Source organism: Ovis aries, chromosome 12, assembly GCF_016772045.2.
Source record: "Ovis aries strain OAR_USU_Benz2616 breed Rambouillet chromosome 12, ARS-UI_Ramb_v3.0, whole genome shotgun sequence".
Classification (NCBI taxonomy): Eukaryota; Metazoa; Chordata; class Mammalia; order Artiodactyla; family Bovidae; genus Ovis; species Ovis aries.
Window position 1 is genome coordinate 4,232,280 of NC_056065.1, and position 22,104 is coordinate 4,254,383.

Genomic DNA, 22,104 nt, shown 5'->3' on the forward strand with positions numbered 1-22,104 from the left:
CACCAACTCTCGGAGTTCACTCAAACTCACGTCCATTGAGTCGGTGATGCCATCCAGCCAGCTCATCCTCTGTTGTCCCCCTCTCCTCCTGCCCCCAATCCCTCCCAGCATCAGGGTCTTTTCCAATGACTCAACTCTTCACATGAAGTAGCCAAAGTATTGGAGTTTCAGCTTCAGCATCAGTCCTTCCAAAGAACACCCAGGACTGATCTCCTTTAGAATGGACTGGCTGGATCTCCTAGCAGTCCAAGGGACTCTCAAGAGGCTTCTCCAACACCACAGTTCAAAAGCATCAATTCTTCGGTGCTCAGCTTTCTTCACAGTCCAACTCTCACATCCATACATGACCACAGGAAAAACCATAGCCTTGACTAGACGGACCTTTGTTGACAAAGTAATATCTCTGCTTTTCAATATGCTATCTAGGTTGGTCATAACTTTCCTTCCAAGGAGTAAGTGTCTTTTCATTTCATGGCTGCAATCACCATCTGCAGTGATTTTGGAGCCCCCAAAAATTGTCTGACACTGTTTCCACTGTTTCCCCATCTATTTCCCAAGAAGTGATGGGACCAGATGCCACAATCTTCGTTTTCTGAATGTTGAGTTTTAAGCCAACTTTTTCACTCTCCTCTTTCACTTTCATCAAGAGGCTTTTTAGTTCCTCTTCACTTTCTGCAATAAGGGTGGTGTCATCTGCATATCTGAGGTTATTGATATTTCTCCCGGCAATCTTGATTCCAGCTTGTGCTTCATCCAGCCCAGCGTTTCTCATGATGTACTCTGCATAGAAGTTAAATAAGCAGGGTGACAATATACAGCCTTGGCGTACTCCTTTTCCTATTTGGAACCAGTCTGTTGTTCCATGTCCAGTTTTAACTGTTGCTTCCTGACCCGCATACGGGTTTCTCAAGAGGCAGGTCCGGCGATCTGGTATTCCCATCTCTTTCAGAATTTTCCACAGTTGATTGTGATCCACACAGTCAAAGGCTTTGGCATAGTCAATAAAGCAGAAATAGATGTTTTTCTGGAACTCTCTTGCTTTTTCCATGATCCAGCGGATGTCAGCAATTTGATCTCTGGTTCCTCTACCTTTTCTAAAACCAGCTTGAACAGCTGGAAGTTGACGGTGCACGTATTGCTGGAAGCCTGGCTTGGAGAATTTTGAGCATTACTTTACTAGCATGTGAGATGAGTGCAATTCTGAAGTAGTTTGAGCATTCTTTGGCATTGCCTTTTTTGGGATTGGAATGAAAACTGACCTTTTCCAATCCTGTGGCCACTGCTGAGTTTTCCAAATGTGCTGGCATATTGAGTGCAGCACTTTCACAGCATCATCTTTCAGGATTTGAAATAGCTCAACTGGAATTCCATCACCTCCACTAGCTTTGTTCATAGTGATAATTTCTAAGGCCCACTTGACTTCACATTCCAGGATGTCTGGCTCTAGGTGAGTGATCACACCATCGTGATTATCTTGGTCATGAAGCTCTTTTTTGTACAGTTCTGTGTATTCTTGCCACCTCTTCTTAATATCTTCTGCTTCTGTTAGGTCCATACCATTCCTGTCCTTTTTTGAGCCCATCTCTGCATGAAATGTTCCCTTGGTATCTCTAATTTTCTTGAAGAGATCTCTAGTCTTTCCCATTCTGTTGTTTTCCTTTATTTCTTTCACTGATTGCTGACGAAAGCTTTCTTATCTCTCCTTGCTAGTCTTTGGAACTCTGCATTCAGATGCTTATATCTTTCCTTTTCTCCTTTGCTTTTCGCTTCTCTTCTTTTAACAGCTATTTGTAAGGCCTCCTCAGACAGCCATTTTGCTTTTTTGCATTTCCTTTCCCTTCAGTTCAGTTCAGTCGCTCAGTCGTGTCCAACTCTTTGCGACCCCATGAATCACAGCACGCCAGGCCTCCCTGTCCATCACCATCTCCCGGAGTTCACTCAGATTCACGTCCATCGAGTCCGTGATGCCATCCAGCCATCACATCCTCTGTTGTCCCCTTCTCCTCCTGCCCCCAATCCCTCCCAGCACCAGAGTCTTTTCCAATGAGTCAACTCTTCACATGAGGTGGACAAAGTATTGGAGTTTCAGCTTCAGCATCATTCCTTCCAAAGAAATCCCAGGGCTGATCTCCTTCAGAATGGACTGGTTGGATCTCCTTGCAGTCCAAGGGACTCTCAAGAGTCTTCCCCACACCACAGTTCAAAAGCATCAATTCTTGCGCGCTGAGCTTTTCACAGTCCAACTCTCACATGCATACATGACCACAGGAAAAACCATAGCCTTGACTAGACGGACCTTTGTTGGCAAAGTAATGTCTTAACAAAATGCAATTCCATTCCTCATACCTTCATTTATTGAAAACACACTTCCTACTTTGCTACTATATACTGAAACATTTCATTTATTATTTCTAGTAGCTTAAATTATGTATTTAAATTAGAATCCACACCTGTTAAAACCTTACTTTCTAGTGAAGACTAAGAACTAGGCAATTATGAACTGTCATTTACATATTCATTCTGTGAATTGGCAAACATAAATACCAGCAATAATTTCTAAAGAACTGTGCTCTTTTTATAGAAAATATCTCAATGTGGCACCAAATATTTGGTTTAGTTTCTCCATAAAAGAAAGTCAATAATTATTAACTAATGTTTAAGTATCTTGTTTTATTCGTGAATGACTGAGGTATTCAATATACTTTCATCATTTAACTTATTTAGCACAACTTTCCCTTGTGGCTCAACTGGTAAAGAATCTGCCTGCAATCCAGAGGACCTGGGTTTGATCCCTGGGTTGGGAAGATCCCCTGGAGAAGGGCAAGGCTACCCACTCTAGTATTCTGGCCTGGAGAATTCCATGGACTGTATAGTCCTTGGGGTCACAAAGAGTCGGACACGACTGAGTGACTTTCACTTCACTTAAAACTTAAAGTTGCCAGGGTTCTTCCCTGGTGTAAGAATCCAACATGCAATGCAGGGGATCCAAGTTCAATCCCTGGAAAGGGAACTAAGATCCCACATGCCTCAGAGCAACTAAGCATACACACCACAACTAAAGAGCCCTTGTGCCACAACTACTGAAGCCATTTCTTCTGGAGCCCACATGTTGCAACTGCTGACCTCACATGCCACAACTAGAGAGTCTTGGCATGGTGTGATGAAAGATCCCGTACAATGCAACGAGGGTCCTACATGCTGCAGTAAAGACCCAATGCGCCTGAGGAAATAAACATTTCAAACTAAATGAATCTAGTCACAGACATAGAGAACAGACTTGTGGACATGAGCAGGGGCAGGAGGAGGAAGGAGAAGATGAGATGAGCGGAGAGAGGAGCATGCAAGCATATACACTACCATTTGTAAATAGACAGCCAATGGAGATTTGCTATATGACTCAGGGGACACAAACTGGGGCTTTGTAACAATCTAGCAGGGTGGGAAAGGGTGGGAGGTGGGAAGGAGTTTTAAGAGGGAGGGTACATTTGTATATATATGGTTAATATCATAAAGCAATTATCATTCAATTAAAAATAAGTAAATTAAAAAATAAATCTGGAGAGAGTATTTTAAAATAGAGATTCCTGAAACAATTTTTCTAAAGAGTTCACCAAAAACTTCTTCTCTCATTTACATTTAATTCATTTATAAAAAAATTTTATTATACCAAGTTCTTTTTCTTTTTTTTTTATTATACCAAGTTATTTTTCTTGCTAACAAATTTGCAACAGCTATAATAAAATCTCATTTGATTTTTATTAAGCCTAAGTACAATAAAGGTATACTTAATGTTGATGACTCTAAGACATGTACGTGTTAATTAAATCAACAAACCTTAATTCCAGGTATTAATTTATAACTGAATATTTTATAGTTCACACGAACCTGAAGTTCATCCTGGCCTGTTTCATTTTATATTTCTGAGAATTTTTATAAGTGGTTAATTTGCAATTAAGCCAATTAAGTAGAGCTCATTTACAAATTAACTTTGATAATACCATCCAAATGTAAAGACATATGTGCACACATAGACAGATACAATCAGACATCTCATAGTTTCATTTTAAAACTTAGTCATGAATCAGGTATTACAATATAAAACTCACCAGTTTATAACAATTGGAATAGGTTAAATTTTAAAAGGTCTCCTCCTTCCTTACTTCCCCCTGTCTCAGGAATGATGATCTAGGTAACTGTTCCTGAGAACCCTGGTCTCAAGGCATATTGAGAAGAAAGCAAATGCTCCTAGAAGGACCTCTTCCTTCAAGAGTCAGAATTCTGAAGAGATGTTTTATCAACCCAGTCTTCTGTTACAACTGCGTACACAATAAAGGAGCCCATATTGACTATTTTCAGGGCAAAGTTTTCCTTTAATCGCCAATTAAGTAAGTATTTGTTATAAGTTATGTATATACATAAACCTGGGGCTGGGGTGTTAGTCAGAGGCTGGCTTTCTGATACTCCTCGCTTCTCTGTTTGAGAGTCTCTATTTCCCATTTTAAAGCTGAATTTGTCAGGGCTAAGATTACTAATAAAATTGTGTGGTAGGCCAGCAAGGTACTTGTTAGCTAAGTCCTCTAGGCATCACCCTAGAGTTGTTTTAGCCCCCTTACATGGCTCAGTTTCTCCCTCAAATGGTCTAAGACCACTGTGAATGCTCAGATCACTGAATGACCAATTCTTATACATGAATTCTGGATGAGCAATCTTTTAACTTGTGTGTTTCCCTATGGGACCACTACACAGTATGAAATCCATAAATTTCTCAGTTGCTGAGAAAGCTTTAACTGACTGAGAGGGATCTTGTCCCTCTTCTTTGGAACAAAGCTCTCTTGTAATATCTTCATTTTTATCTTAACATATTCTAAAGGCAGCCAAATTGAGGGAAAGAGTCAGATCAGTTAGTCTCTTACCTAACACTCAGCCCAGACCACTCAGTGAATTTCAATTGAGCAAACCCCAGTGTCTTTCAGCTTCTCCCCACTCAGTTTCAACTGGATGCGTATTTTCCCAGTGTCTTTCAACAGACTCCACCTCCCCCCACCAATATCGTTCATTTGAGGAGGGCGGGTACTTGTTATATGCCTCCAAATGAAACGCAAAACCATCAACCAATACAAGAGGGCCAAGAAACAGGACAGACTCACCCAAATTATCTGGGATTTCCAAGGAGGTGGATAGGTATAAGAGGCCTCTGCTGATACCAGTATGCCAGTTCCTTGCAGAGTTTAGGTAAAGGAGAGAAGTTCCCTTTAGGTCCCTTCATGGTCGTCAAAACTATGGACTGGGGAAAAAAAATGCACATGAAAGTTGTGAGTTCAATTTCGTTTGGGGTAGATGAGGAGTTCAGCCCAGAAGACAGCCTCGCAGATAACTGAGAAGAACTGTTCTGAAGAGGTAAAGAGAAATGTCAGTATACATGTGATATTGGTCAAGCACATATTTTGGCAGAATGTTGTTGCTAGTCATGAGGAGTAGATGTTTCCATTAATGATTTTAGTGATTCTCCAGATATGAGAAGATGTAAGAAATCAGGCTCATAAAATCTTCTCCTGACAAAGTCTAACTATCTGAAGGCCTGTTGTGCTAGCTTTTCCTAGAGCACAGAATGCCTCATTCCTGATCTCTACCCTAAACTCCTTTCAGGATGTATTGAAGGTCAGCAACTGCAGTGGCTAGAGACTTCATTTTTGTAGTGCCAGCTGGTGTGACAGTTTTCAGTTGACTCCACACACCAGCTGTGTGAACCTGCACAAGTCACTCATCTTTGAGAATGTCTTCTCAAGTGTTAAGTGGGGATAATACCTATCTCACAGGACTTGCATAAGATTTAAATGAGAAAAAATATATAAAGTACTTCAGATGGTACCTAGAAAATAATAGACTTAATTAATGGTAATTATATTAGAAAGAGTCCTAGTTAGGTTTTAAGAATTCGGAAATGTAGTTTCATATGTCCCTTCAGTCATGTAGGTGGAACTACATTGGGAAGAGTAAGTGAGAAGTGACAGATATTTGGGGAAAAGATAAAGATTTCTGGGTTAGGGATTAAGAAAGACAAACTTCAGGATTTAGGAGATCTAGAACAAAGTGTCTACAGTATTGGAAGACACAAGTAGATTTTATTTGTTTTGTTGTTGTTTTCAAGATTCAGAAGGATTAATAGGGGGAACTTTCAAAGCCTGGGGAAGAGAGAGAGGAGGGAGGAAGCACGCAAGTGAAACCATGAAGGCCTCTATGGGTCTGCTGTGGGGCCCTCCCAAGTACAAATCCTTTCCATGTCACCAGTTTCTTGTCTGTAAGAAATAGGCATCATTCAGCCTCTTTGACCTTCCCTGAATTCCAATGGGCAGATTCAAACAGTTGGTAATCAGGGAAGAGATGGATTGAAGAAAGAAAGGAGGAGCAATCAAGAAACAGTAGTGCAGTATGGGGCAGTTACTCCTTGGAAGTAACACTTACTCTTTGGAAGGAAAGTTATGACCAGCCTAGATAGCATATTAAAAAGCAGAGACATTACTTTGCTGTCTAGTCAAGGCTATGGTTTTTTCAGTAGTCATGTATGGATATGAGAGTTGGACTATAAAGAAAGCTGAGTGCTGAAGAATCGATGCTTTTGAACCATGGTGTTGGAGAAGACTCTTGAGAGTCCCTTGGACTGCAAGGAGATCCAACCAGTCCATCCTAAAGGAAATCAGTCCTGAATAGTCATTGGAAGAACTGATGCTGAAGATGAAACTCCAAAATTTTGGCCACGTGATGCAAAGAGCTGACTCACTGGAAAAGACCCTGATGCTGGGAAAGATTGAAGGCATGAGGAGAAGGGGATGACAGAGGTTTGAGATGGTTGGATGGCATCACCGACCCAATGGACATGAATTTGAGTAAACTCTGGGAGTTGGTGATGGACAGGGAGGCCTGGCGTGCTGCAGTCCATGGGGTAGCAAAGAGTCGGACACGACTGAGCAACTGAACTGAACTGAGATGAATTCAAACCTAAACCACCAACAGGCTTTTCATCACAAAATTTCAGGTGCATGTGCTTACAGGAATATTTTCTTAATCTATACATTTAAAACTGTTATAATCCCATTCTGAATGCTTTGATCTTTGAAGACTCAGGAATAGTTCCTTTTTTGTTTTGTTTATTTATTATAGGTTCCTTATTTTGCAAATACATTAAAACTGGCTTCAACAAGCAGGCAAGTGTCTTGTATGATATTTAGCCAATCCATAATAGGTAAATCTGGCTGTAGCTGCCCTGAGAGAGACAATGGAAATATTAACCACTCTTAGGTGGAGCTTAGGAGTGTAAGCAGATAGGGTAGGATGGTCCTTGAAAGAGAACCAGGCATGGCTTTCTTGACCAAAGCCATTTGGTGATCTAAGCCTGGCCACAATGTTTGCCCTTGAGCAGGTCTCAGTAATTAATAATCTTAAGAGAAGAAAAGAATGAAGAAACATTGCCTGTTATTAGGCAAGAGAAATTGTAAAGACTCCCAGTTCTTCCAATGACAAAGATTAACCTGAAGTGCTCAACAACCAGATCTACTGGAACCTAAAGGATAATGATGTTGACCTTTTATAAACTGTGACTTCAATCAACTAAAGCTTGAACTCTGTCAACCACCCAAGCCCTTTCATGAATATACTTAAAACTTCCCCAATTTTGCAGTTCTGGGAGACACTGCTTTGAGGAAGATCCCCAGTGTTCTCCTTACTTGCTGCAAGTAATAAATCCTTCCTTCTGTCACGCGAGTGTATGTTCCTCAGTTCTTTGTCTTGTCACAACAAAAATTTGGAGTGACGGACATTAAAGTCCTTGGCACATCACAGCTCTCGGGTCTTGGACAAACCGTGTTATAGCTCTTAGGCAAATCAGTGTTACAGCTCTATTTTATTTAGAAGATAGCAGGAGAATACATCCTCGAAGCGTGAGGGCATGCCAACCCAAAGACTTGAAGAGAAGAGAGTGGAAGAGCACGTGGGGGAGAGAGAGACAGAGAGAGGAAGAGAGAGAGAGAGCGAGAGAGAGAAAGAGCGCATGCACGCGGGAGAGGAAGAGAGAGAGAGAAAGAGCGCACGCACGCGGGAGAGGGAGAGAGAGAGAGGAAGAGCGCACGCACGCGGGAGAGGGAGAGAAAGCGCTTTGGCTTCTCCTTTTATATGTTTTCTTCCACCTGGGCCTGCTCTATGCAAATTGGGCTTAGCCAGGAGTGCTGTTTGTTCTACCTGAAGTCTTCACTCTGGTCCTTGGACCTTCCTTTGACCTTCCTTGTTTTTTAGCCACCGCCATTTTGGACTCCGTTTCCCTATTCTTCCTACCTAACATTCCCCCCTCAAGAGATGGGAGGCCCAATTCTTTGGGAATAGGGGCGTTGAGGTCTTTCTGGCTACTTCCTGCTGAACTGGGGTGGCGAGGGGGTATTGGGCCTCCCCCTCTTGCTAGTCTCCAGCCTCAGAGTCCTTATAGCGGTGCCCATCACTACTCATGAGTCAAGCCATGGAAGAAGACAGAAGAGGACACTCAATACACCTGTGAGCCCCTGGGAGATCTCAGATACCTATTCAGGACTATCAATGAGTGCCATTCTAATGAACACCCCCAAAATCTAGTTTCTGGGGATAAGATTTCTCAGGATAGCTCTAAACAGCCAACACAGCTTGACAGAGATTGTACTCCGAAACAGACAAGAGATAGATCTTCTGATCCCTGAACAAGGAGGGACTTGAGCCATCCTGGCAATGTGAATTTAAAATTGGCTAATGCCCCTACTAGTCCTTGTTATGCTATGTTGATGATGCTTATGATTATTCCATGTACTGTCAATTGTCTAACCTGTTTTGCCCAGGTCAACCAGCTACAACATGCAGTGCCAGTTCAACAAAGATATAAAACTACAGCCGACCACGAAAAATATCACACCCTTAGATGGACACCGCTATAAGGACTCTTGAGGCTTGAGACTAGCAAGAGGGGGAGGCCCAATACCCCTCGCCGCCCCAGTTCAGCAGGAAGTAGCCAGAAAGACCTCGATGCCTCTATTCCCAAAGAATTGGGCCTCCCATCTCTTGAGAGGGGAATGTTAGGTAGGTAGAATAGGGAAAAGGAGTCCAAAATGGTGGTGGCTAAAAGACAAAGAAGGGAAAAGCCCGCGAAAATAGAACAAAAGAAGGTCTGAGGACCAGAGTGAAGACTTCAGGTAGAACAAACAGCACTCCTGGCTAAGCCCAATTTGCACAGGGCAGGCCCAGGGGGAGGAAAAACATATAAAAGGAGGAGCCAAAGCCTTGCTCGCTCGCTCGCTCTCTCTCTCCTGCGTGTGTGCATTCTTTCACTCTCTCTCTCTCTTTCTCTCTCTCTCTTCCTCTCTCTCCCACGCACTCCTCCACTCTCTTCTCTTCAAGTCTTTGAGTTGGCATGCCCTCACGCTTCAAGGATGTATTACTCTGCTATCTTCTAAATAAAATAGAGCTGTAACACTGAATATAACACAGTTTGTCCAAGACCGGAGAGCCGTGATGCACCGAGGGCTTTAATGTCCGTCACTTCAAATCTTTGTTGTGACGAGACAAAGAACTGAGGCACATACACTCGTGTGACACTTCTCTCTGACTTGGTTGGGTCTTGTGGCTCAACACCCACCAAGGGGTGAACTCAGTATGGAGGCTCCTGCTAGCTCCCTCACTGGGCTTTAATCCAGTTACACTGTTACGAAACAGGGGCTCTGAAGAAATTACTTGGGTCACTAAGGTCAGAGACTCATAAAGTTCCAGCACCCTCAAGGAATCCTTGCTCCCTTGACCTTAAGGTCAACAGACTAAAGATAAAGGAGTCTCTGTGCTTCCCACCTCAGGGGCAGGAAGAAGAGTAGGAATGCTTCAAGGCTGAAGCAGATATGTCTTGAAACAGACTTGGAAAGTGAAAGTGAAGTTGCTCAGTCGTGCCCGACTCTTTGCGACCCCATGGACTGTAGCCTACCAGGCTTCTCAGTCCATGGAATGTTCCAGGCAACAGTACTGGAGTGGGTTGCCATTTCCTTCTCCAGGGGATCTTCCCAACCCAGGGATTGAATCTGGGTCTCCCGCATTGCAGGCAGACAGACGCTTTACCGTCTAAGCCACCAGAGAAGTCTAAAGGTCAATGATTCAGAATGAGGTAAGCAAACTTGTTGAGGCAAGTCCCATTCAAATGTTCAAGGCACTAAAGTGGTCTGAGGTGTCCACAGAAGTACTAAGAACAATAATTAAACAGAATTTCGCAATCTTGTCCAAACCTTTTGCTGCCATGGGACTTTTCCTTCAAACAAGCTTCTGTCGGAGTTCAAATACAAACCCATGTGAAAGCAGGGCTGCTCTAGCTTCGGAAGGGTGGGGGAGGGGTTGGACGCGGTTAAAAAACGTCTATTCATAAGATTAGAAAAATTTAAATCATCATGGTAGAAAACCTTTGAATTCATATTTATATCATAGTCTAAAGAAACACTGATCACAAAGTGAAGTTCCCCAAACCGACACTTCATTAGTTTTTAAAGTGAAGAGCTTTTGGATTTTAAGGGCATTTCTACTTAAAGGCTGGAGAAGGAAACCCACTCCAGTACTCTTGCCTAAAATCCCATGGACGAAGGAGCCTGGCGGGCTACAGTCCATGGGGTCGCAAAGAGCCGGACACGACAGAGCGACTTCACTTACTTAAAGGCATGGGAATAGGGAATATGATTTTTAGTCACACGGAAATGAGCCTTGGATGGAAATTTTCAGATTTATGGACTATGTTCTGCAGGACCGGAGCAATGAGTCCCGAGGCCCCACCAGGTGGCGCGCATATTCGGCATTTCCACAACGTTTAGTTCTCTACCTCAAGGGTCAGCTGGCCTGCCTCGTGCTTTGTAGGTTTAGGAAATCCGACTGGATGTCACGCTGGAGAAAACAACACTTCTGTTCTTCTGTTGTAAACTTCTTCCCTTTCACTTTCATCCCAACTAGACAAACCCGCCTAACCTTGGTGTTGCCAAAGTGTTTTAACGTTTCAGAAAAGGAAGGGGGGAAAAATCCCAGCCATTCCAAGCAGAAAGACCAGAAGAGCCTTCAGGCGGCGTCTGGCGCACCAGGAGAAAGCCTGGGAAGCTGGAGACGTTTTAGCTTAAGGCTTCGCCAACCACGTGATCGTCTCTGGCCTCAGTTTCTTCATCTTTAATATGGCTCTGAGCCATACCAGCCCGTGGCATCCGTGGCAGGGGAATCGGACCAACCTCAGCTTTAATTATATAATTCCTAGTTAAATCTATATAAAAGTGGGATGTCATCTGGTATGGTTAAATGAAAACGTTCGTCGCGCCGGTAGTGTCACAGACAAAATGGGTTTATTATTGCTTTTCTTCGTTAACTCATTACCCTCCGGAGGGATGCCCCGTCAGTCTGACACAGTACCCTTCCCCCCCCCCCCATTCTTTTAAAATTGATATTCAAGGGAGGTTTTAGAACTCCAAGCTGAAACGTACTAAGGCATAGATGGCCGTGACGGGCCAGCGGCACTTCGGAAAGCGAGGGCGGTTACTTCACAAACCCTCCGTCAGGGCCTTTCTCCCTCCACAGTCCCGGCCCCCAGCCCTCAGACTGCCGCCAGAGGACCTCCGCCGCCCTGAAAGCAGCCTCCCGCTCCCTACCTCCTGAGGTTTCTCCACAGGCGCTTCCCGGAGGCGCGCCCCGAGGCGGGGGACGCTCGGCCCCGCCCCCGTGCGTCACCGCGTACTTGCGCAGAGGCGTTTCCCGGGGCGTGCCGCGGTTGCTAGGCGACTGCGTCGCTCCCCCGCCCGCTTCCCTCCCTAGCTGCTCCTCTGGCTCTTCCCGACCCGGGCCAGTTCCGAGAGAACGCGCGCGGAGTGCCCGTGTCCAGACGAGAGTTCCCGGGGCAGCGTCGCGGCCCGGGAGGCAGCCGCCGCGGCGCAGGTGGACGCCGCCCGCCCGCCCGCCTCTCCAACCGCCGCCCCTCCCCACAGCGGGGTCCCGAGCTGCGGGATGGGAGGCACGGCTCGCGGGCCCGGGCGGAAGGATGAGGGGCCGCCGGGGGCCGCACTCCCGCCGCAGCAGCGGAGGTAACGGCGCCGCGGGCGTAACGGGCTGGGGCGTCCCGGTGAGCGGGGCGGGGATGGGCGCGCTGGAGGCTGAGCGAACCCCCAGCGGGAGGGTTAGGGAAGGGTCTCTGGCCCGCCGCCTTCTTCTCCACACGCTGCCTTCCTCCCGAGCCCCGTGAGGGAGGAGGCCAGGGAAATAATTCCCACCCTGGGGTTCTCTCTGAATCCCTCGATCGGGGATGTACGGTCAAGAAGTCCGAGAAGCTGGGACTTTTGGTGGGGCTTCTTAGCAAACTGGGGGGGATAAACAGGGATAACCGAGGACTTTGCCGTGAGGGGTGTGGTCTGGCCTCGGCGTGCAGGTGAGGGGCTCTGCCCGGTAGGGCTTTTCTGTGGATCCTGTTTTGAGAGTTTCTCCACCTTGCATTGTATTTTACACCTTAATAGAAGGGACCGCTCCCCCCGCCCCGCTCCCCACTTCATTTGCTTGGACACTTCCTTTGGCTCTTTATAGGAAATCTTGTAGGTCTTCCATCTGTCTTTCTCTGTAAATGTGGACGTCTGTCCCATTGTGTTTGTTTTATTCCTGCTGTTGGCAAAGAATCAGTCGCATCCAGAATTTTTGGTTCTTGTCAGCGAAGCAGTCCCCATTAAAGACATTATTCTATCAGAACGTGACTGTTTTTTAAAAAGAGAACATTCCAAAAATATTTGTAGTGGGTTGTTAGGGTTTGTTTTTTGAGCTTTTAAAAAACTTCTATTTCTGTAACACATTGATTAAGAAAACTCTAGAACTAATTCTGCGAAACAGTTTTTACAAGCCACTGAATTATTGCAGCGTGCTTTTAAAGATTAAAAACGTTCTTCCTGGCAGCTGGGTCATTATCATTGCATTCATAGTATATCATGTACAAATGATACAATGAAGTGCTGATGTGTGTTACTGGAAATCTGTGTTCTTGGTGGCAGATGAAGTACATTATTCAGGGCCATCTTGTGGATTAAAGAAATCTTCTCCATCTTTTGGGTTCCCTTCCAGAGGTGGAGACACAGTTTTAAAGTACAGAGAAATAATCTGTAATCACTTGGCATTTAGTTTCCACCATCCACTGGAAAATTAAGTGGATAAAGATGTGAAATGCTTGTAATTTAGAGAATTTCTTTAGTATTTGCTGTAGAAGTCACTGTATTTTTCTATAAATTAGATAGATGTTAAGTAGGCAAGTAAAGAGAAGGCAGCCCTAAGAAGGCCTTTTATTCCTTGCTTGTAAGACCCAGAAAGGTGTAGAATGGAACTATTCTTCCCTTTACGAATATGTTGAAAATGGCTCAGAGAGGGAGCTGGTGTAGCCAGTTTTAGAGCTGAAATTAAAATCCATGTCTTTGAAAATATAGTCCTCCGTCTTGTTTGTTCTAGTTAGCTTTTAGGCTTCAGTATTTAAACTAGTCTTCGTTTTCAAGTAGTAAGTTAAATGAGATCCTTTGATAGTCCCTATCCTTAACAACATTCAGAAAGTAAGAATTATTTTTAACTATTTCAGAATACAAACCTAGAAATACTTTTATTTTTTTAGCTACAAAAAGAGAAAAGTTGAATTTCCTCTCTTCCTTTGCTTCCTCTCTAGTTGGTGTTCAGTGCCAAAATTCGAAGTGAACATTTTTTTTCCCACCATAAACATTTTTGTGGGGATACACTTGCTTTACAATGTCGTGTTAGTTTCTGCTGTACAGCAGTGTGAATCAGCCACAGGTACACATACATCCCCTCCCGCCCTAACCCCGCCCCAGTCCCGCCCCCTAGGTCATCACAGTGCCGGCTGAGCTCCCTGTGTATATGGACACTGCAGGTCCCCACTAGCTGTCTGTTGTACACACAGAAGTGTAGGTACAGAGTGGACATTTGCTTGTATCAATTATTCTTTGTAGAAGATAAGAAGTAGTTAAAACACAAGGTGTTTGGGAAATACAAATTTATTTACTTTAGTTACTGACAGATTTTATCTGTAATCTTTTCAACTAGATTGGGGGATGGTGTCTATGATACCTTCATGATGAATGATGAAACCAAATGCCCACCCTGTTCAAATGTACCCTGCAATCCTTCTGAACCGCCTCTACCCAGAAGACTAAATGTAAGTAAATGAAGTAATGCTTTGAGCTTTAATGGTCCTTCTGTAAAGGAGGAAGATCTACTTTGAATGATCAAGGTACAGTTATGTCTCACTGGTTAACCCAGGCTTTTTTTTTTTTGGTTTCTTTTTGGTTTCTCTTAACTTTGAAATAACAGGTTCTGAGGTCCAAGTTTAGCTTTTCAGAATGATTTTGATTTGGAACCCATGTATTTATTCCTTCCAATCACTGGGATAAGTAGGAAAAAAAAATAGCATGCTACTTTTGTCTAGATAATGGTTATTTTTTTTAATAGATTGATAAATATATGGAGTGTATTATGATGGCTCATTTTAACAGAAACAAGGAACAGGAAATACCTCTGAACTTAGAGGTATGTTTTTTTCTGCAAGGTAGAAATGCAGTCCTAGCTTCTTAGTATGCTTAAGAGAACCATTTCATAGATCATAAATAAAACTTGAACAGTACAGTTTGGTTTTAATGCATTTATTCATTTTGGAGCTTGCAGACATTTAGCTTTTGATACCATTTTATTAAGGTAATAATAAAAACTAATTCTTATTCCCTTGGCACACATAGAGTGGTAGGGAGAATGGGGTTTGGACAAGTTCCATGGCAGGGAGAAGCTATCCTGTGGTTTTAAAATTTGCTGCATGTCATCTAATGAACAAATTGAATAATTGAGCTGATTAATTTATCAATAATTCTCCTTCATATTTCTGTTTAAGACCTAAAATTATTTCTATATAAAGAACTGGTTGCATTTTTCATAGTCCTTCCCAGCTGTTTTGTCAGCTTTGCCACTAAAAATCAACTTTTTCACGGCTTTCAAGGCTAGTAATATTACAGAATATGGGCTAAATATATTTGGAAGGCCGGTAACTCTATTTTTAATCTCCTTTCTGGAGTGCAATAAGTTTCCTTTCCATTCTCTGCCGGCTTATTTTTATAATATATAAAAACTTCTGAAAACTCCAGAACCATGTATGTAGTCCTTGTGTTGGTGATCAGATTTCTCAGTTACTTGCTGACAATTAGCATATCTCTATAGGAAACTTTTGCAGTTGGTCATCATGTGACTTAAAATACATTTTAACTAATTTTTTAAATTAAGAGCTAAATCATTTATTAATTGATATAAATTATGTATAGTTTATAAATATTTTAAAAGTAAAATCGCATAATTATTTCTAATATACAGTATTTTGGAAAGAACGCTAGAGAATTTGGAGATGATAACTGAATATAGATAATAGGCCATTTTAACTTTAGCACTGGCTGTTATTTGGCCAGTGCTAATCACTGTGTGCGTGTCAGTTGCTTAGTCATGTCTGACTGTTTGTGACTCCATGGGGTGTAGCCCACCACGCTCCTCCATCCATGGGATTTTCCAGGCAGGAACACTGGAGTGGATTGCTGTTTCCTTCTTCAGGGGATCTCCTGACCCAGGGATCAAACCCAGGTCTCCTGCATTGCAGGCAGACTACCATCTGAGCCACCAGGGAAGCTGTCTAGTAGGGCAATTAAATTGTGTTTCAGGATCAAAATGAATTTTTTTACTCTATGATACTCACAGTAATACAATTTCAGAAACACAAGGTTTTATGTTCTAACCCAATAGTGTCTTTGCAAACTTTGCTGAAACAGTACTGTTGAGGGCTTCCCTGGTGGACTAGCAGTTAAAAATCCGTGTGCCAGTGCAGGCGACAGGTTCAATCCCTGGCCAGGAAGACTGCCTGCTGTGGAGCAGCTAAGCCCGGGTACCACAGCCCCGAGCCAGCACCCAGGAGCCTGTGCCCTGCAATGAGAGTGAGCCCACACATAGCAATGAAGACCCAGCTCAGCCAAAAATAAACAGATAAACTTAAAAGAAATAAACCTTTGTTTTTTAAAGTGCTTTTCCTCTTAGTGACACTTGTAGCTCATTATGCCATGACTCCAAGACCCTACTGCTCGTTTCACAAAATTTTTTAGCTTCGTTGTTTATCCGAGATGCCTTACGTTCTCATTGTAAATGATAAATGCTCCTAGGCTTTTAATAGGTTAGCTTTGTGTTGCAGAGATTTAGGGTCGAGAGTGAGAGGGTGGTGTTCTATAACTACTTTAACATGTGTGTGGAATTGTAGATTCTTCTAGAACAATGAAAGAAAGATTTTATTTATAGCACAGCAGATTTGATACATAATTGATTCAGGCCAGTATTTGAGTTATTTACGAGAAAGGAAAGAAAGCTAAGAAAAGAACCCCTCCCTGTGTGGAAAAATTCCTTCCTGGAATTCTTCAGATGCATTGGAGATTCAGAACTTGACAATCCATGGGGGCCTAGACCTGAAGTGTCGGGTTTTGTTCTGGGAGCCACGCTTGCACAAAGTGCAGCCTGTGTTGAGAACGTGGGATCACAAGCCGTGTGAGGTGGAGGTTGCCATGGGGGATGATGAGTTTACAGAAAAACGGTGGGGCAGAACGACCCTTTTAGGTATCTGAAGAGCTTTAGCATGGGAATCTGGACACTCCTGTGTGAGTCCGAGAGCAAAGCAATACTTAGATTGGAGAGAGAGAGATTTAGGCTCGTTTTAAGGAAAAACCACGAGCCAGCAAATCCAAATGAGTCCTTATTGTAATAGTTCTATGGCAGTTGATTTTCTGTTGTATATCTGTTCTTATTAAGCTGAGACCCTCTCTTGATCACAAACAGGAATGAAGACCTTGAGAGCCAGGATAGCCTTCCTTGTAGGCAGAGTTAGGTGAAGTAGCCAGGGATGGACCCTGGACCACAGATAGCTTTCCTACCAGCTTGTCAAGTTCCTAGAGAGTCATTCCTTTGGGTTAAGACATTAGTCTTCTATTAAAGTTCAAATAGCTCTGGAGAGCACATTAAATTGTATAGCAAATCGCAAGCAGGTTTTATGTGAGGGAGAAAGTGGGTGAAGTGTTCCCATGCATCCTAAGAGAAGCCCAATCAAGAAGCCCTTCTTGGAGCAGAAGGCATATTTAATGCCAGACATCTGGTGGAGGGGGAGTCTGCAGCCACAGAGGAAGGCACCACAGAGAGAAAAGATAAGCTAAATGGGGAAGGGAGGGTGTATCAGAGTTTAAACCTTACTGTGTTGAGAAGTTTCCCTAATTGTTATCAGTATTTTTAACCTGTTCTATCATTTGTGAATGTCTTTCACATATATGATTAATTGATTCTCATAACATGCTGCAAGGAGGTATCATCCACACTTCACAGATGGAGAAATCAGGGCTAAGAAACTGGCCTAAAGGTTTTGCTTGTCCTGGGACCAACAGTTTCTGAGCAGTGTAGCCACCCCAATCAAGGCCTCTGACTTCATATTTTTTAAGAATGTGTCCCCAAGACTTTAGAGTAAATAAATATTTAGATGCATTTAGGTTAGATAATAAAAATGTTAAGGAAAACTGGTTGAGATGCATGCAGATGTTCGGTTTTGTTGTGTATATCTAGCTAAAATCAAACAATTATAATTGTTTAGTTCAGCAAAGCATGTCTCCTAATAGATTGTAGAGCCTGGAGATAACCCGTTTTTTGGTGATCTCAGTTGTTCACTACTACTTTTATAGTAGTAGTGAACATCGCTAAAAACAGGAGTAATTATTTGACTTAATTGATGATAAGAAAAATGTTGCATTATGTTTACATTTTAGCACTTTCTGACTAGCGATCATTCTCTATTTTGGTATCAGAGATCTCTCCTGGTCCGTATCTTGCCTCTTTATTTAGAAACCCAATGTCAAAGTATGGCTACAGTTGTACTGGCTGCTTTGCTTGTAAGATGGTGCAATGCCTCATTTTGTAACTACAGTACTCTATAAATGTTTAAATTGATTATAGGACCTAAAAGGAACAGGCTGGAACTAATATCCTGCTTTTGTAGCTAAATTAGGGTCTATCTAGATATGCTGACATTTAATTTTTTTTCATCCCTTTCTTTGTTTGTATTTATATTTTTATTTATGTAGATAATTAGGAGTTGTTTATTTAGCTCTTGTTACAGTTCTGTTTTTTAAATGTTTGGCCACTTTGGATCATTACCTTATAATTTGTATCATATTTTAAGAGATCATAACTATAGCTCAGAGCTCCCCTGAAATGATCATAGAGGCTCTCAGACACATCAGGGGTACAGTTCTTCAGATCCATTAAAAAAAAATTGTTCTTGGAACTATCCTGGAATTTTTTTTTTTGAACAGCAGATTTAGCATTTTTTCCCCTTTATTTTCTTCTTAGCACCTTCTTACATTTTTCTCTTTTTTGTGGTGTTTGGTTTTTTTGCTCTTTTTCTCCCTTCTGTTTTCAAAGAATCTTATTTCAGAGATATGCAATAAGTAGAGTTTTCTTCTGTGGGTTACTGTTCCTTGCAGAAAAAGGTGATGTAAAATCAAGTCAAAAGAGTTGCGTGCCTCTGTCGCGTAGGCTATTGCTGAGGAAGAGCGGTGCATGTGTCTGTGAGCCTGGGAGAGAGAGAAGGAAAGGAGGCTGTCTTTATTTAGGAAAGGCCCCTTTCCACAGGGGCCTTGGATTCTCACTGTTCCTCGTCAGATACAGAAAGAATCGGCCTCAGTGGTCTCAAGAGTCTTCTCTGGATTAGAACTTTTGTGATTGGGTGAAGGGAGGTAGAAAGATGGAATGGTTTATTTGAGGCCCTGGGAGTAGATGATGAGGCCTTGGTTGATTGCAGGCCACGATCAGCACTCAGGCCCTACTGGAGAGTTAGAGCAGACACCAGGAGAAGCTGGCGCCAAGTTACAGTGACATTCTGACGGAGTCAGAAGCCCTGGCTTCACATCCTGCCTCCGTCCCTTTATCATTTACCGAACACTGTAAGATGCATTATTTTGCTCCTGATACGTGCCCTTAAGATTTGGGAAGATACTTGAAACAAGTGTGAACAGTGTAGGGCAGTATGTATATAATCAGGTGCCAGATTATACGGTAGATGGAAAAGCTACAGTTAAGACGTGAGTGGAGCCACAGTTAGTGTGGGCTTGGAGTAGCTTTGAGTAGGTGAGAGAGGGGACGAGAATTGGGCTTTGACAGAGTCTAGGATTCAAGTGGATGCATTGAAAAGATCCTCAGTAGGAAGACACACCTGTTAGAAGGAATCTAGCATGTTTACAGTATGGTAAGATGGCCATCTTGTCTGAAACAAAGCAATACATATGTAGGGAGTTGGGGTGCCCATAGACATGGAGTCTAAAGATTAGCATAGCATAAGTTTCTAGGGACGCCTGCTTTTCTCATCTTACTTTTGGGTCTTTTAACTACACACCTGGACATGTTTTGTTGTTTTGTTCAGTCCAGGGGATGATTCTTTTGTCCTTCCACTGTTTTTAGTGACTTTAACATAGATTCGTTTCTCTTTGCCATAGATCACCACTGAGCATTTAACAAGAGATCCTACTCAACGCTTCCTGAATGGAGGCGAGATGAAGGTAGAACAGCTATTTCAAGAATTTGGCATCAGAAGAGCCGACAACCTTCAGTCGGATGGTATCAACGATTCTGAAAAATGCTCTCCCACCACCTCTCAGGGTAAAAGCTCGGATAGTTTGAATACAGTGAAATCCAGCAGTTCATCCAAAGCATCCAAAGTGGTGCCTCTGACTCCAGAACAGGCCCTGAAGCAATATAAGCATCACCTCACTGCTTATGAGAAGCTGGAAATTGTCAATTATCCAGAAATTTACTTTGTGGGTCCAAATGCCAAAAAAAGACATGGAGTTATTGGTGGTCCTAATAACGGCGGGTATGACGATGCAGATGGGTCCTATATTCACGTGCCTCGAGACCATCTAGCTTATCGATATGAGGTGCTGAAAATTATTGGCAAGGGCAGTTTTGGGCAGGTAGCCCGGGTCTATGATCACAAACTTCGACAGTACGTGGCCCTGAAGATGGTGCGCAATGAAAAGCGCTTCCATCGCCAAGCGGCCGAGGAGATCCGGATTTTGGAGCATCTTAAAAAGCAGGATAAAACCGGTAGCATGAACGTTATTCACATGCTAGAAAGTTTCACATTCCGGAACCATGTTTGCATGGCCTTTGAATTGCTGAGCATAGACCTTTATGAGCTCATTAAAAAAAACAAGTTCCAGGGCTTTAGCATCCAGTTAGTTCGCAAGTTTGCTCAGTCCATCTTACAATCCCTGGATGCGCTCCACAAAAACAAGATCATTCACTGTGACCTAAAGCCAGAAAACATTCTCCTGAAACAGCACGGGCGCAGCGCAACCAAGGTCATTGACTTTGGCTCCAGCTGTTTCGAGTACCAGAAGCTGTACACTTATATCCAGTCTCGGTTTTACAGAGCCCCGGAGATCATCCTGGGAAGCCGCTACAGCACACCCATTGACATATGGAGCTTTGGCTGCATCCTTGCAGAACTCTTAACAGGACAGCCGCTCTTCCCTGGAGAGGATGAAGGAGACCAGCTGGCCTGTATGATGGAACTTCTGGGGATGCCACCGGCAAAACTTCTGGAACAATCCAAACGTGCCAAGTACTTTATTAACTCCAAGGGCCTGCCTCGCTACTGTTCTGTGACCACGCAGGCCGATGGGAGGGCTGTGCTTGTGGGAGGTCGTTCCCGGAGGGGTAAGAAGCGGGGTCCCCCGGGCAGCAAAGATTGGGTGACAGCACTGAAAGGCTGTGAGGACTACTTATTTATAGAGTTTCTGAAACGATGTCTCCACTGGGACCCCTCTGCCCGCTTGACCCCGGCTCAAGCATTAAGACACCCTTGGATTAGCAAATCTGTTCCTAGACCTCTCACCATTGAAAAGGTGTCAGGCAAACGGGTAGTAAATCCTGCAAATGCTTTCCAGGGCCTGGGTTCCAAGTTGCCTCCAGTTGTAGGAATAGCCAATAAGCTCAAAGCTAATTTAATGTCAGAGACCAGTGGTGGTATGCCTCTGTGCAGTGTATTGCCAAAACTGATTAACTGATGGGCAGCAGTGTGCTCAGAGATGCGTATGGATGTATTTTTAATTACCTTGCAAACCTGAAAATGGAAAGGGAAAAAAGCCCATTCGTGGATGTGTTTTTTGTCAATGTAGATTTCTTTTTTGTAAAAAAAAAAATAAGGCAAAGCATTTTTATATGACTGTTAAAAGAACTCTTCACAAGGGCTAAATTACCTAACCAGCTTGTATTGGCCATCCTGGAATATATATTAAAAGACTTTTTATAGGTCAGTGCATCTTTTGTTACTGGCAGGCGTGCATCAACTTCCATATCAAATTCGGTTGGTTTAAATCTCTTTCTCTCAAGGTAGAAGGTATGCTGAAAGTATATCCTGATCATTAACTTCTAGACTCCCTCAGCATCTGTTCAGAGGGTTAATCTGGGACATAGCCGTAGTCACAGGTGAGAGCCAAAGCTAGATCTCTGGCCCCAGCCTGCTCTCCTGTGGGGTCCTGCCAGGTGGAAGTGCTCACGGTAGAATATGGGGTTGGGGAAGCTCCGGGATGCAGGGGGTCTCCTGGAGAAGTCGCGTCGTTGCTTGCAAGTGGCTCCTTTCAGTTCTGTGATGGGTGGTGGTTTTATTTTATGTCGTCATTATTTTGCCACTGGTTAGTTTCCTGGGCCAGAGAAGGCAATGGCCCCCCACTCCAGTACTGTTGCCTGGAAAATCCCATGGGTGGAGGAGCCTGGTAGGCTGCAGTCCATGGGATCGGTAAGAGTCGGACACGACTGAGCAACTTCACTTTCACTTTCCACTTTCATGCATTGGAGAAGGAAATGGCAACCCACTCCAGTGTTCTTGCCTGGAGAATCCCAGGGACGGGGGAGCCTGGTGGGCTGCCGTCTCTGGGGTCGCACAGAGTCGGACACGACTGAAGTGACTTAGCAGTTAGCAGCAGTTTCCTGGGCACTGAA

General features: G+C 43.4%; 1 protein-coding gene and 1 long non-coding RNA gene across 4 annotated transcripts in view; one reads left to right on the plus strand and one right to left on the minus strand.

The window, feature by feature from the left end:
* The window catches only part of LOC105609379 (uncharacterized), a 29,966-nt gene extending 18,230 nt beyond the window's left edge, over window positions 1-11,736 (minus strand). For all 3 annotated transcript variants that reach the window (XR_009595789.1, XR_009595790.1, XR_009595788.1), the window contains exons 1-2: window positions 11,667-11,736; window positions 5,148-5,389 (exon numbers count right to left, since the gene is read on the minus strand). This is a non-coding gene — a long non-coding RNA (uncharacterized LOC105609379). The remainder of the gene's footprint in view (window positions 1-5,147; window positions 5,390-11,666) is intronic.
* Window positions 11,737-11,859: 123 nt separating this feature from the next.
* Window positions 11,860-21,419, plus strand: DYRK3 (dual specificity tyrosine phosphorylation regulated kinase 3). Its single transcript, XM_015099140.3, has 3 exons — window positions 11,860-12,095; window positions 14,095-14,206; window positions 19,596-21,419. Exons 1-3 carry the CDS (start codon window positions 12,019-12,021, stop codon window positions 21,168-21,170), a joined length of 1,764 nt encoding a protein of 587 aa, XP_014954626.2. The 5' UTR covers window positions 11,860-12,018; the 3' UTR covers window positions 21,171-21,419.
* Window positions 21,420-22,104: the final 685 nt, after the last annotated feature.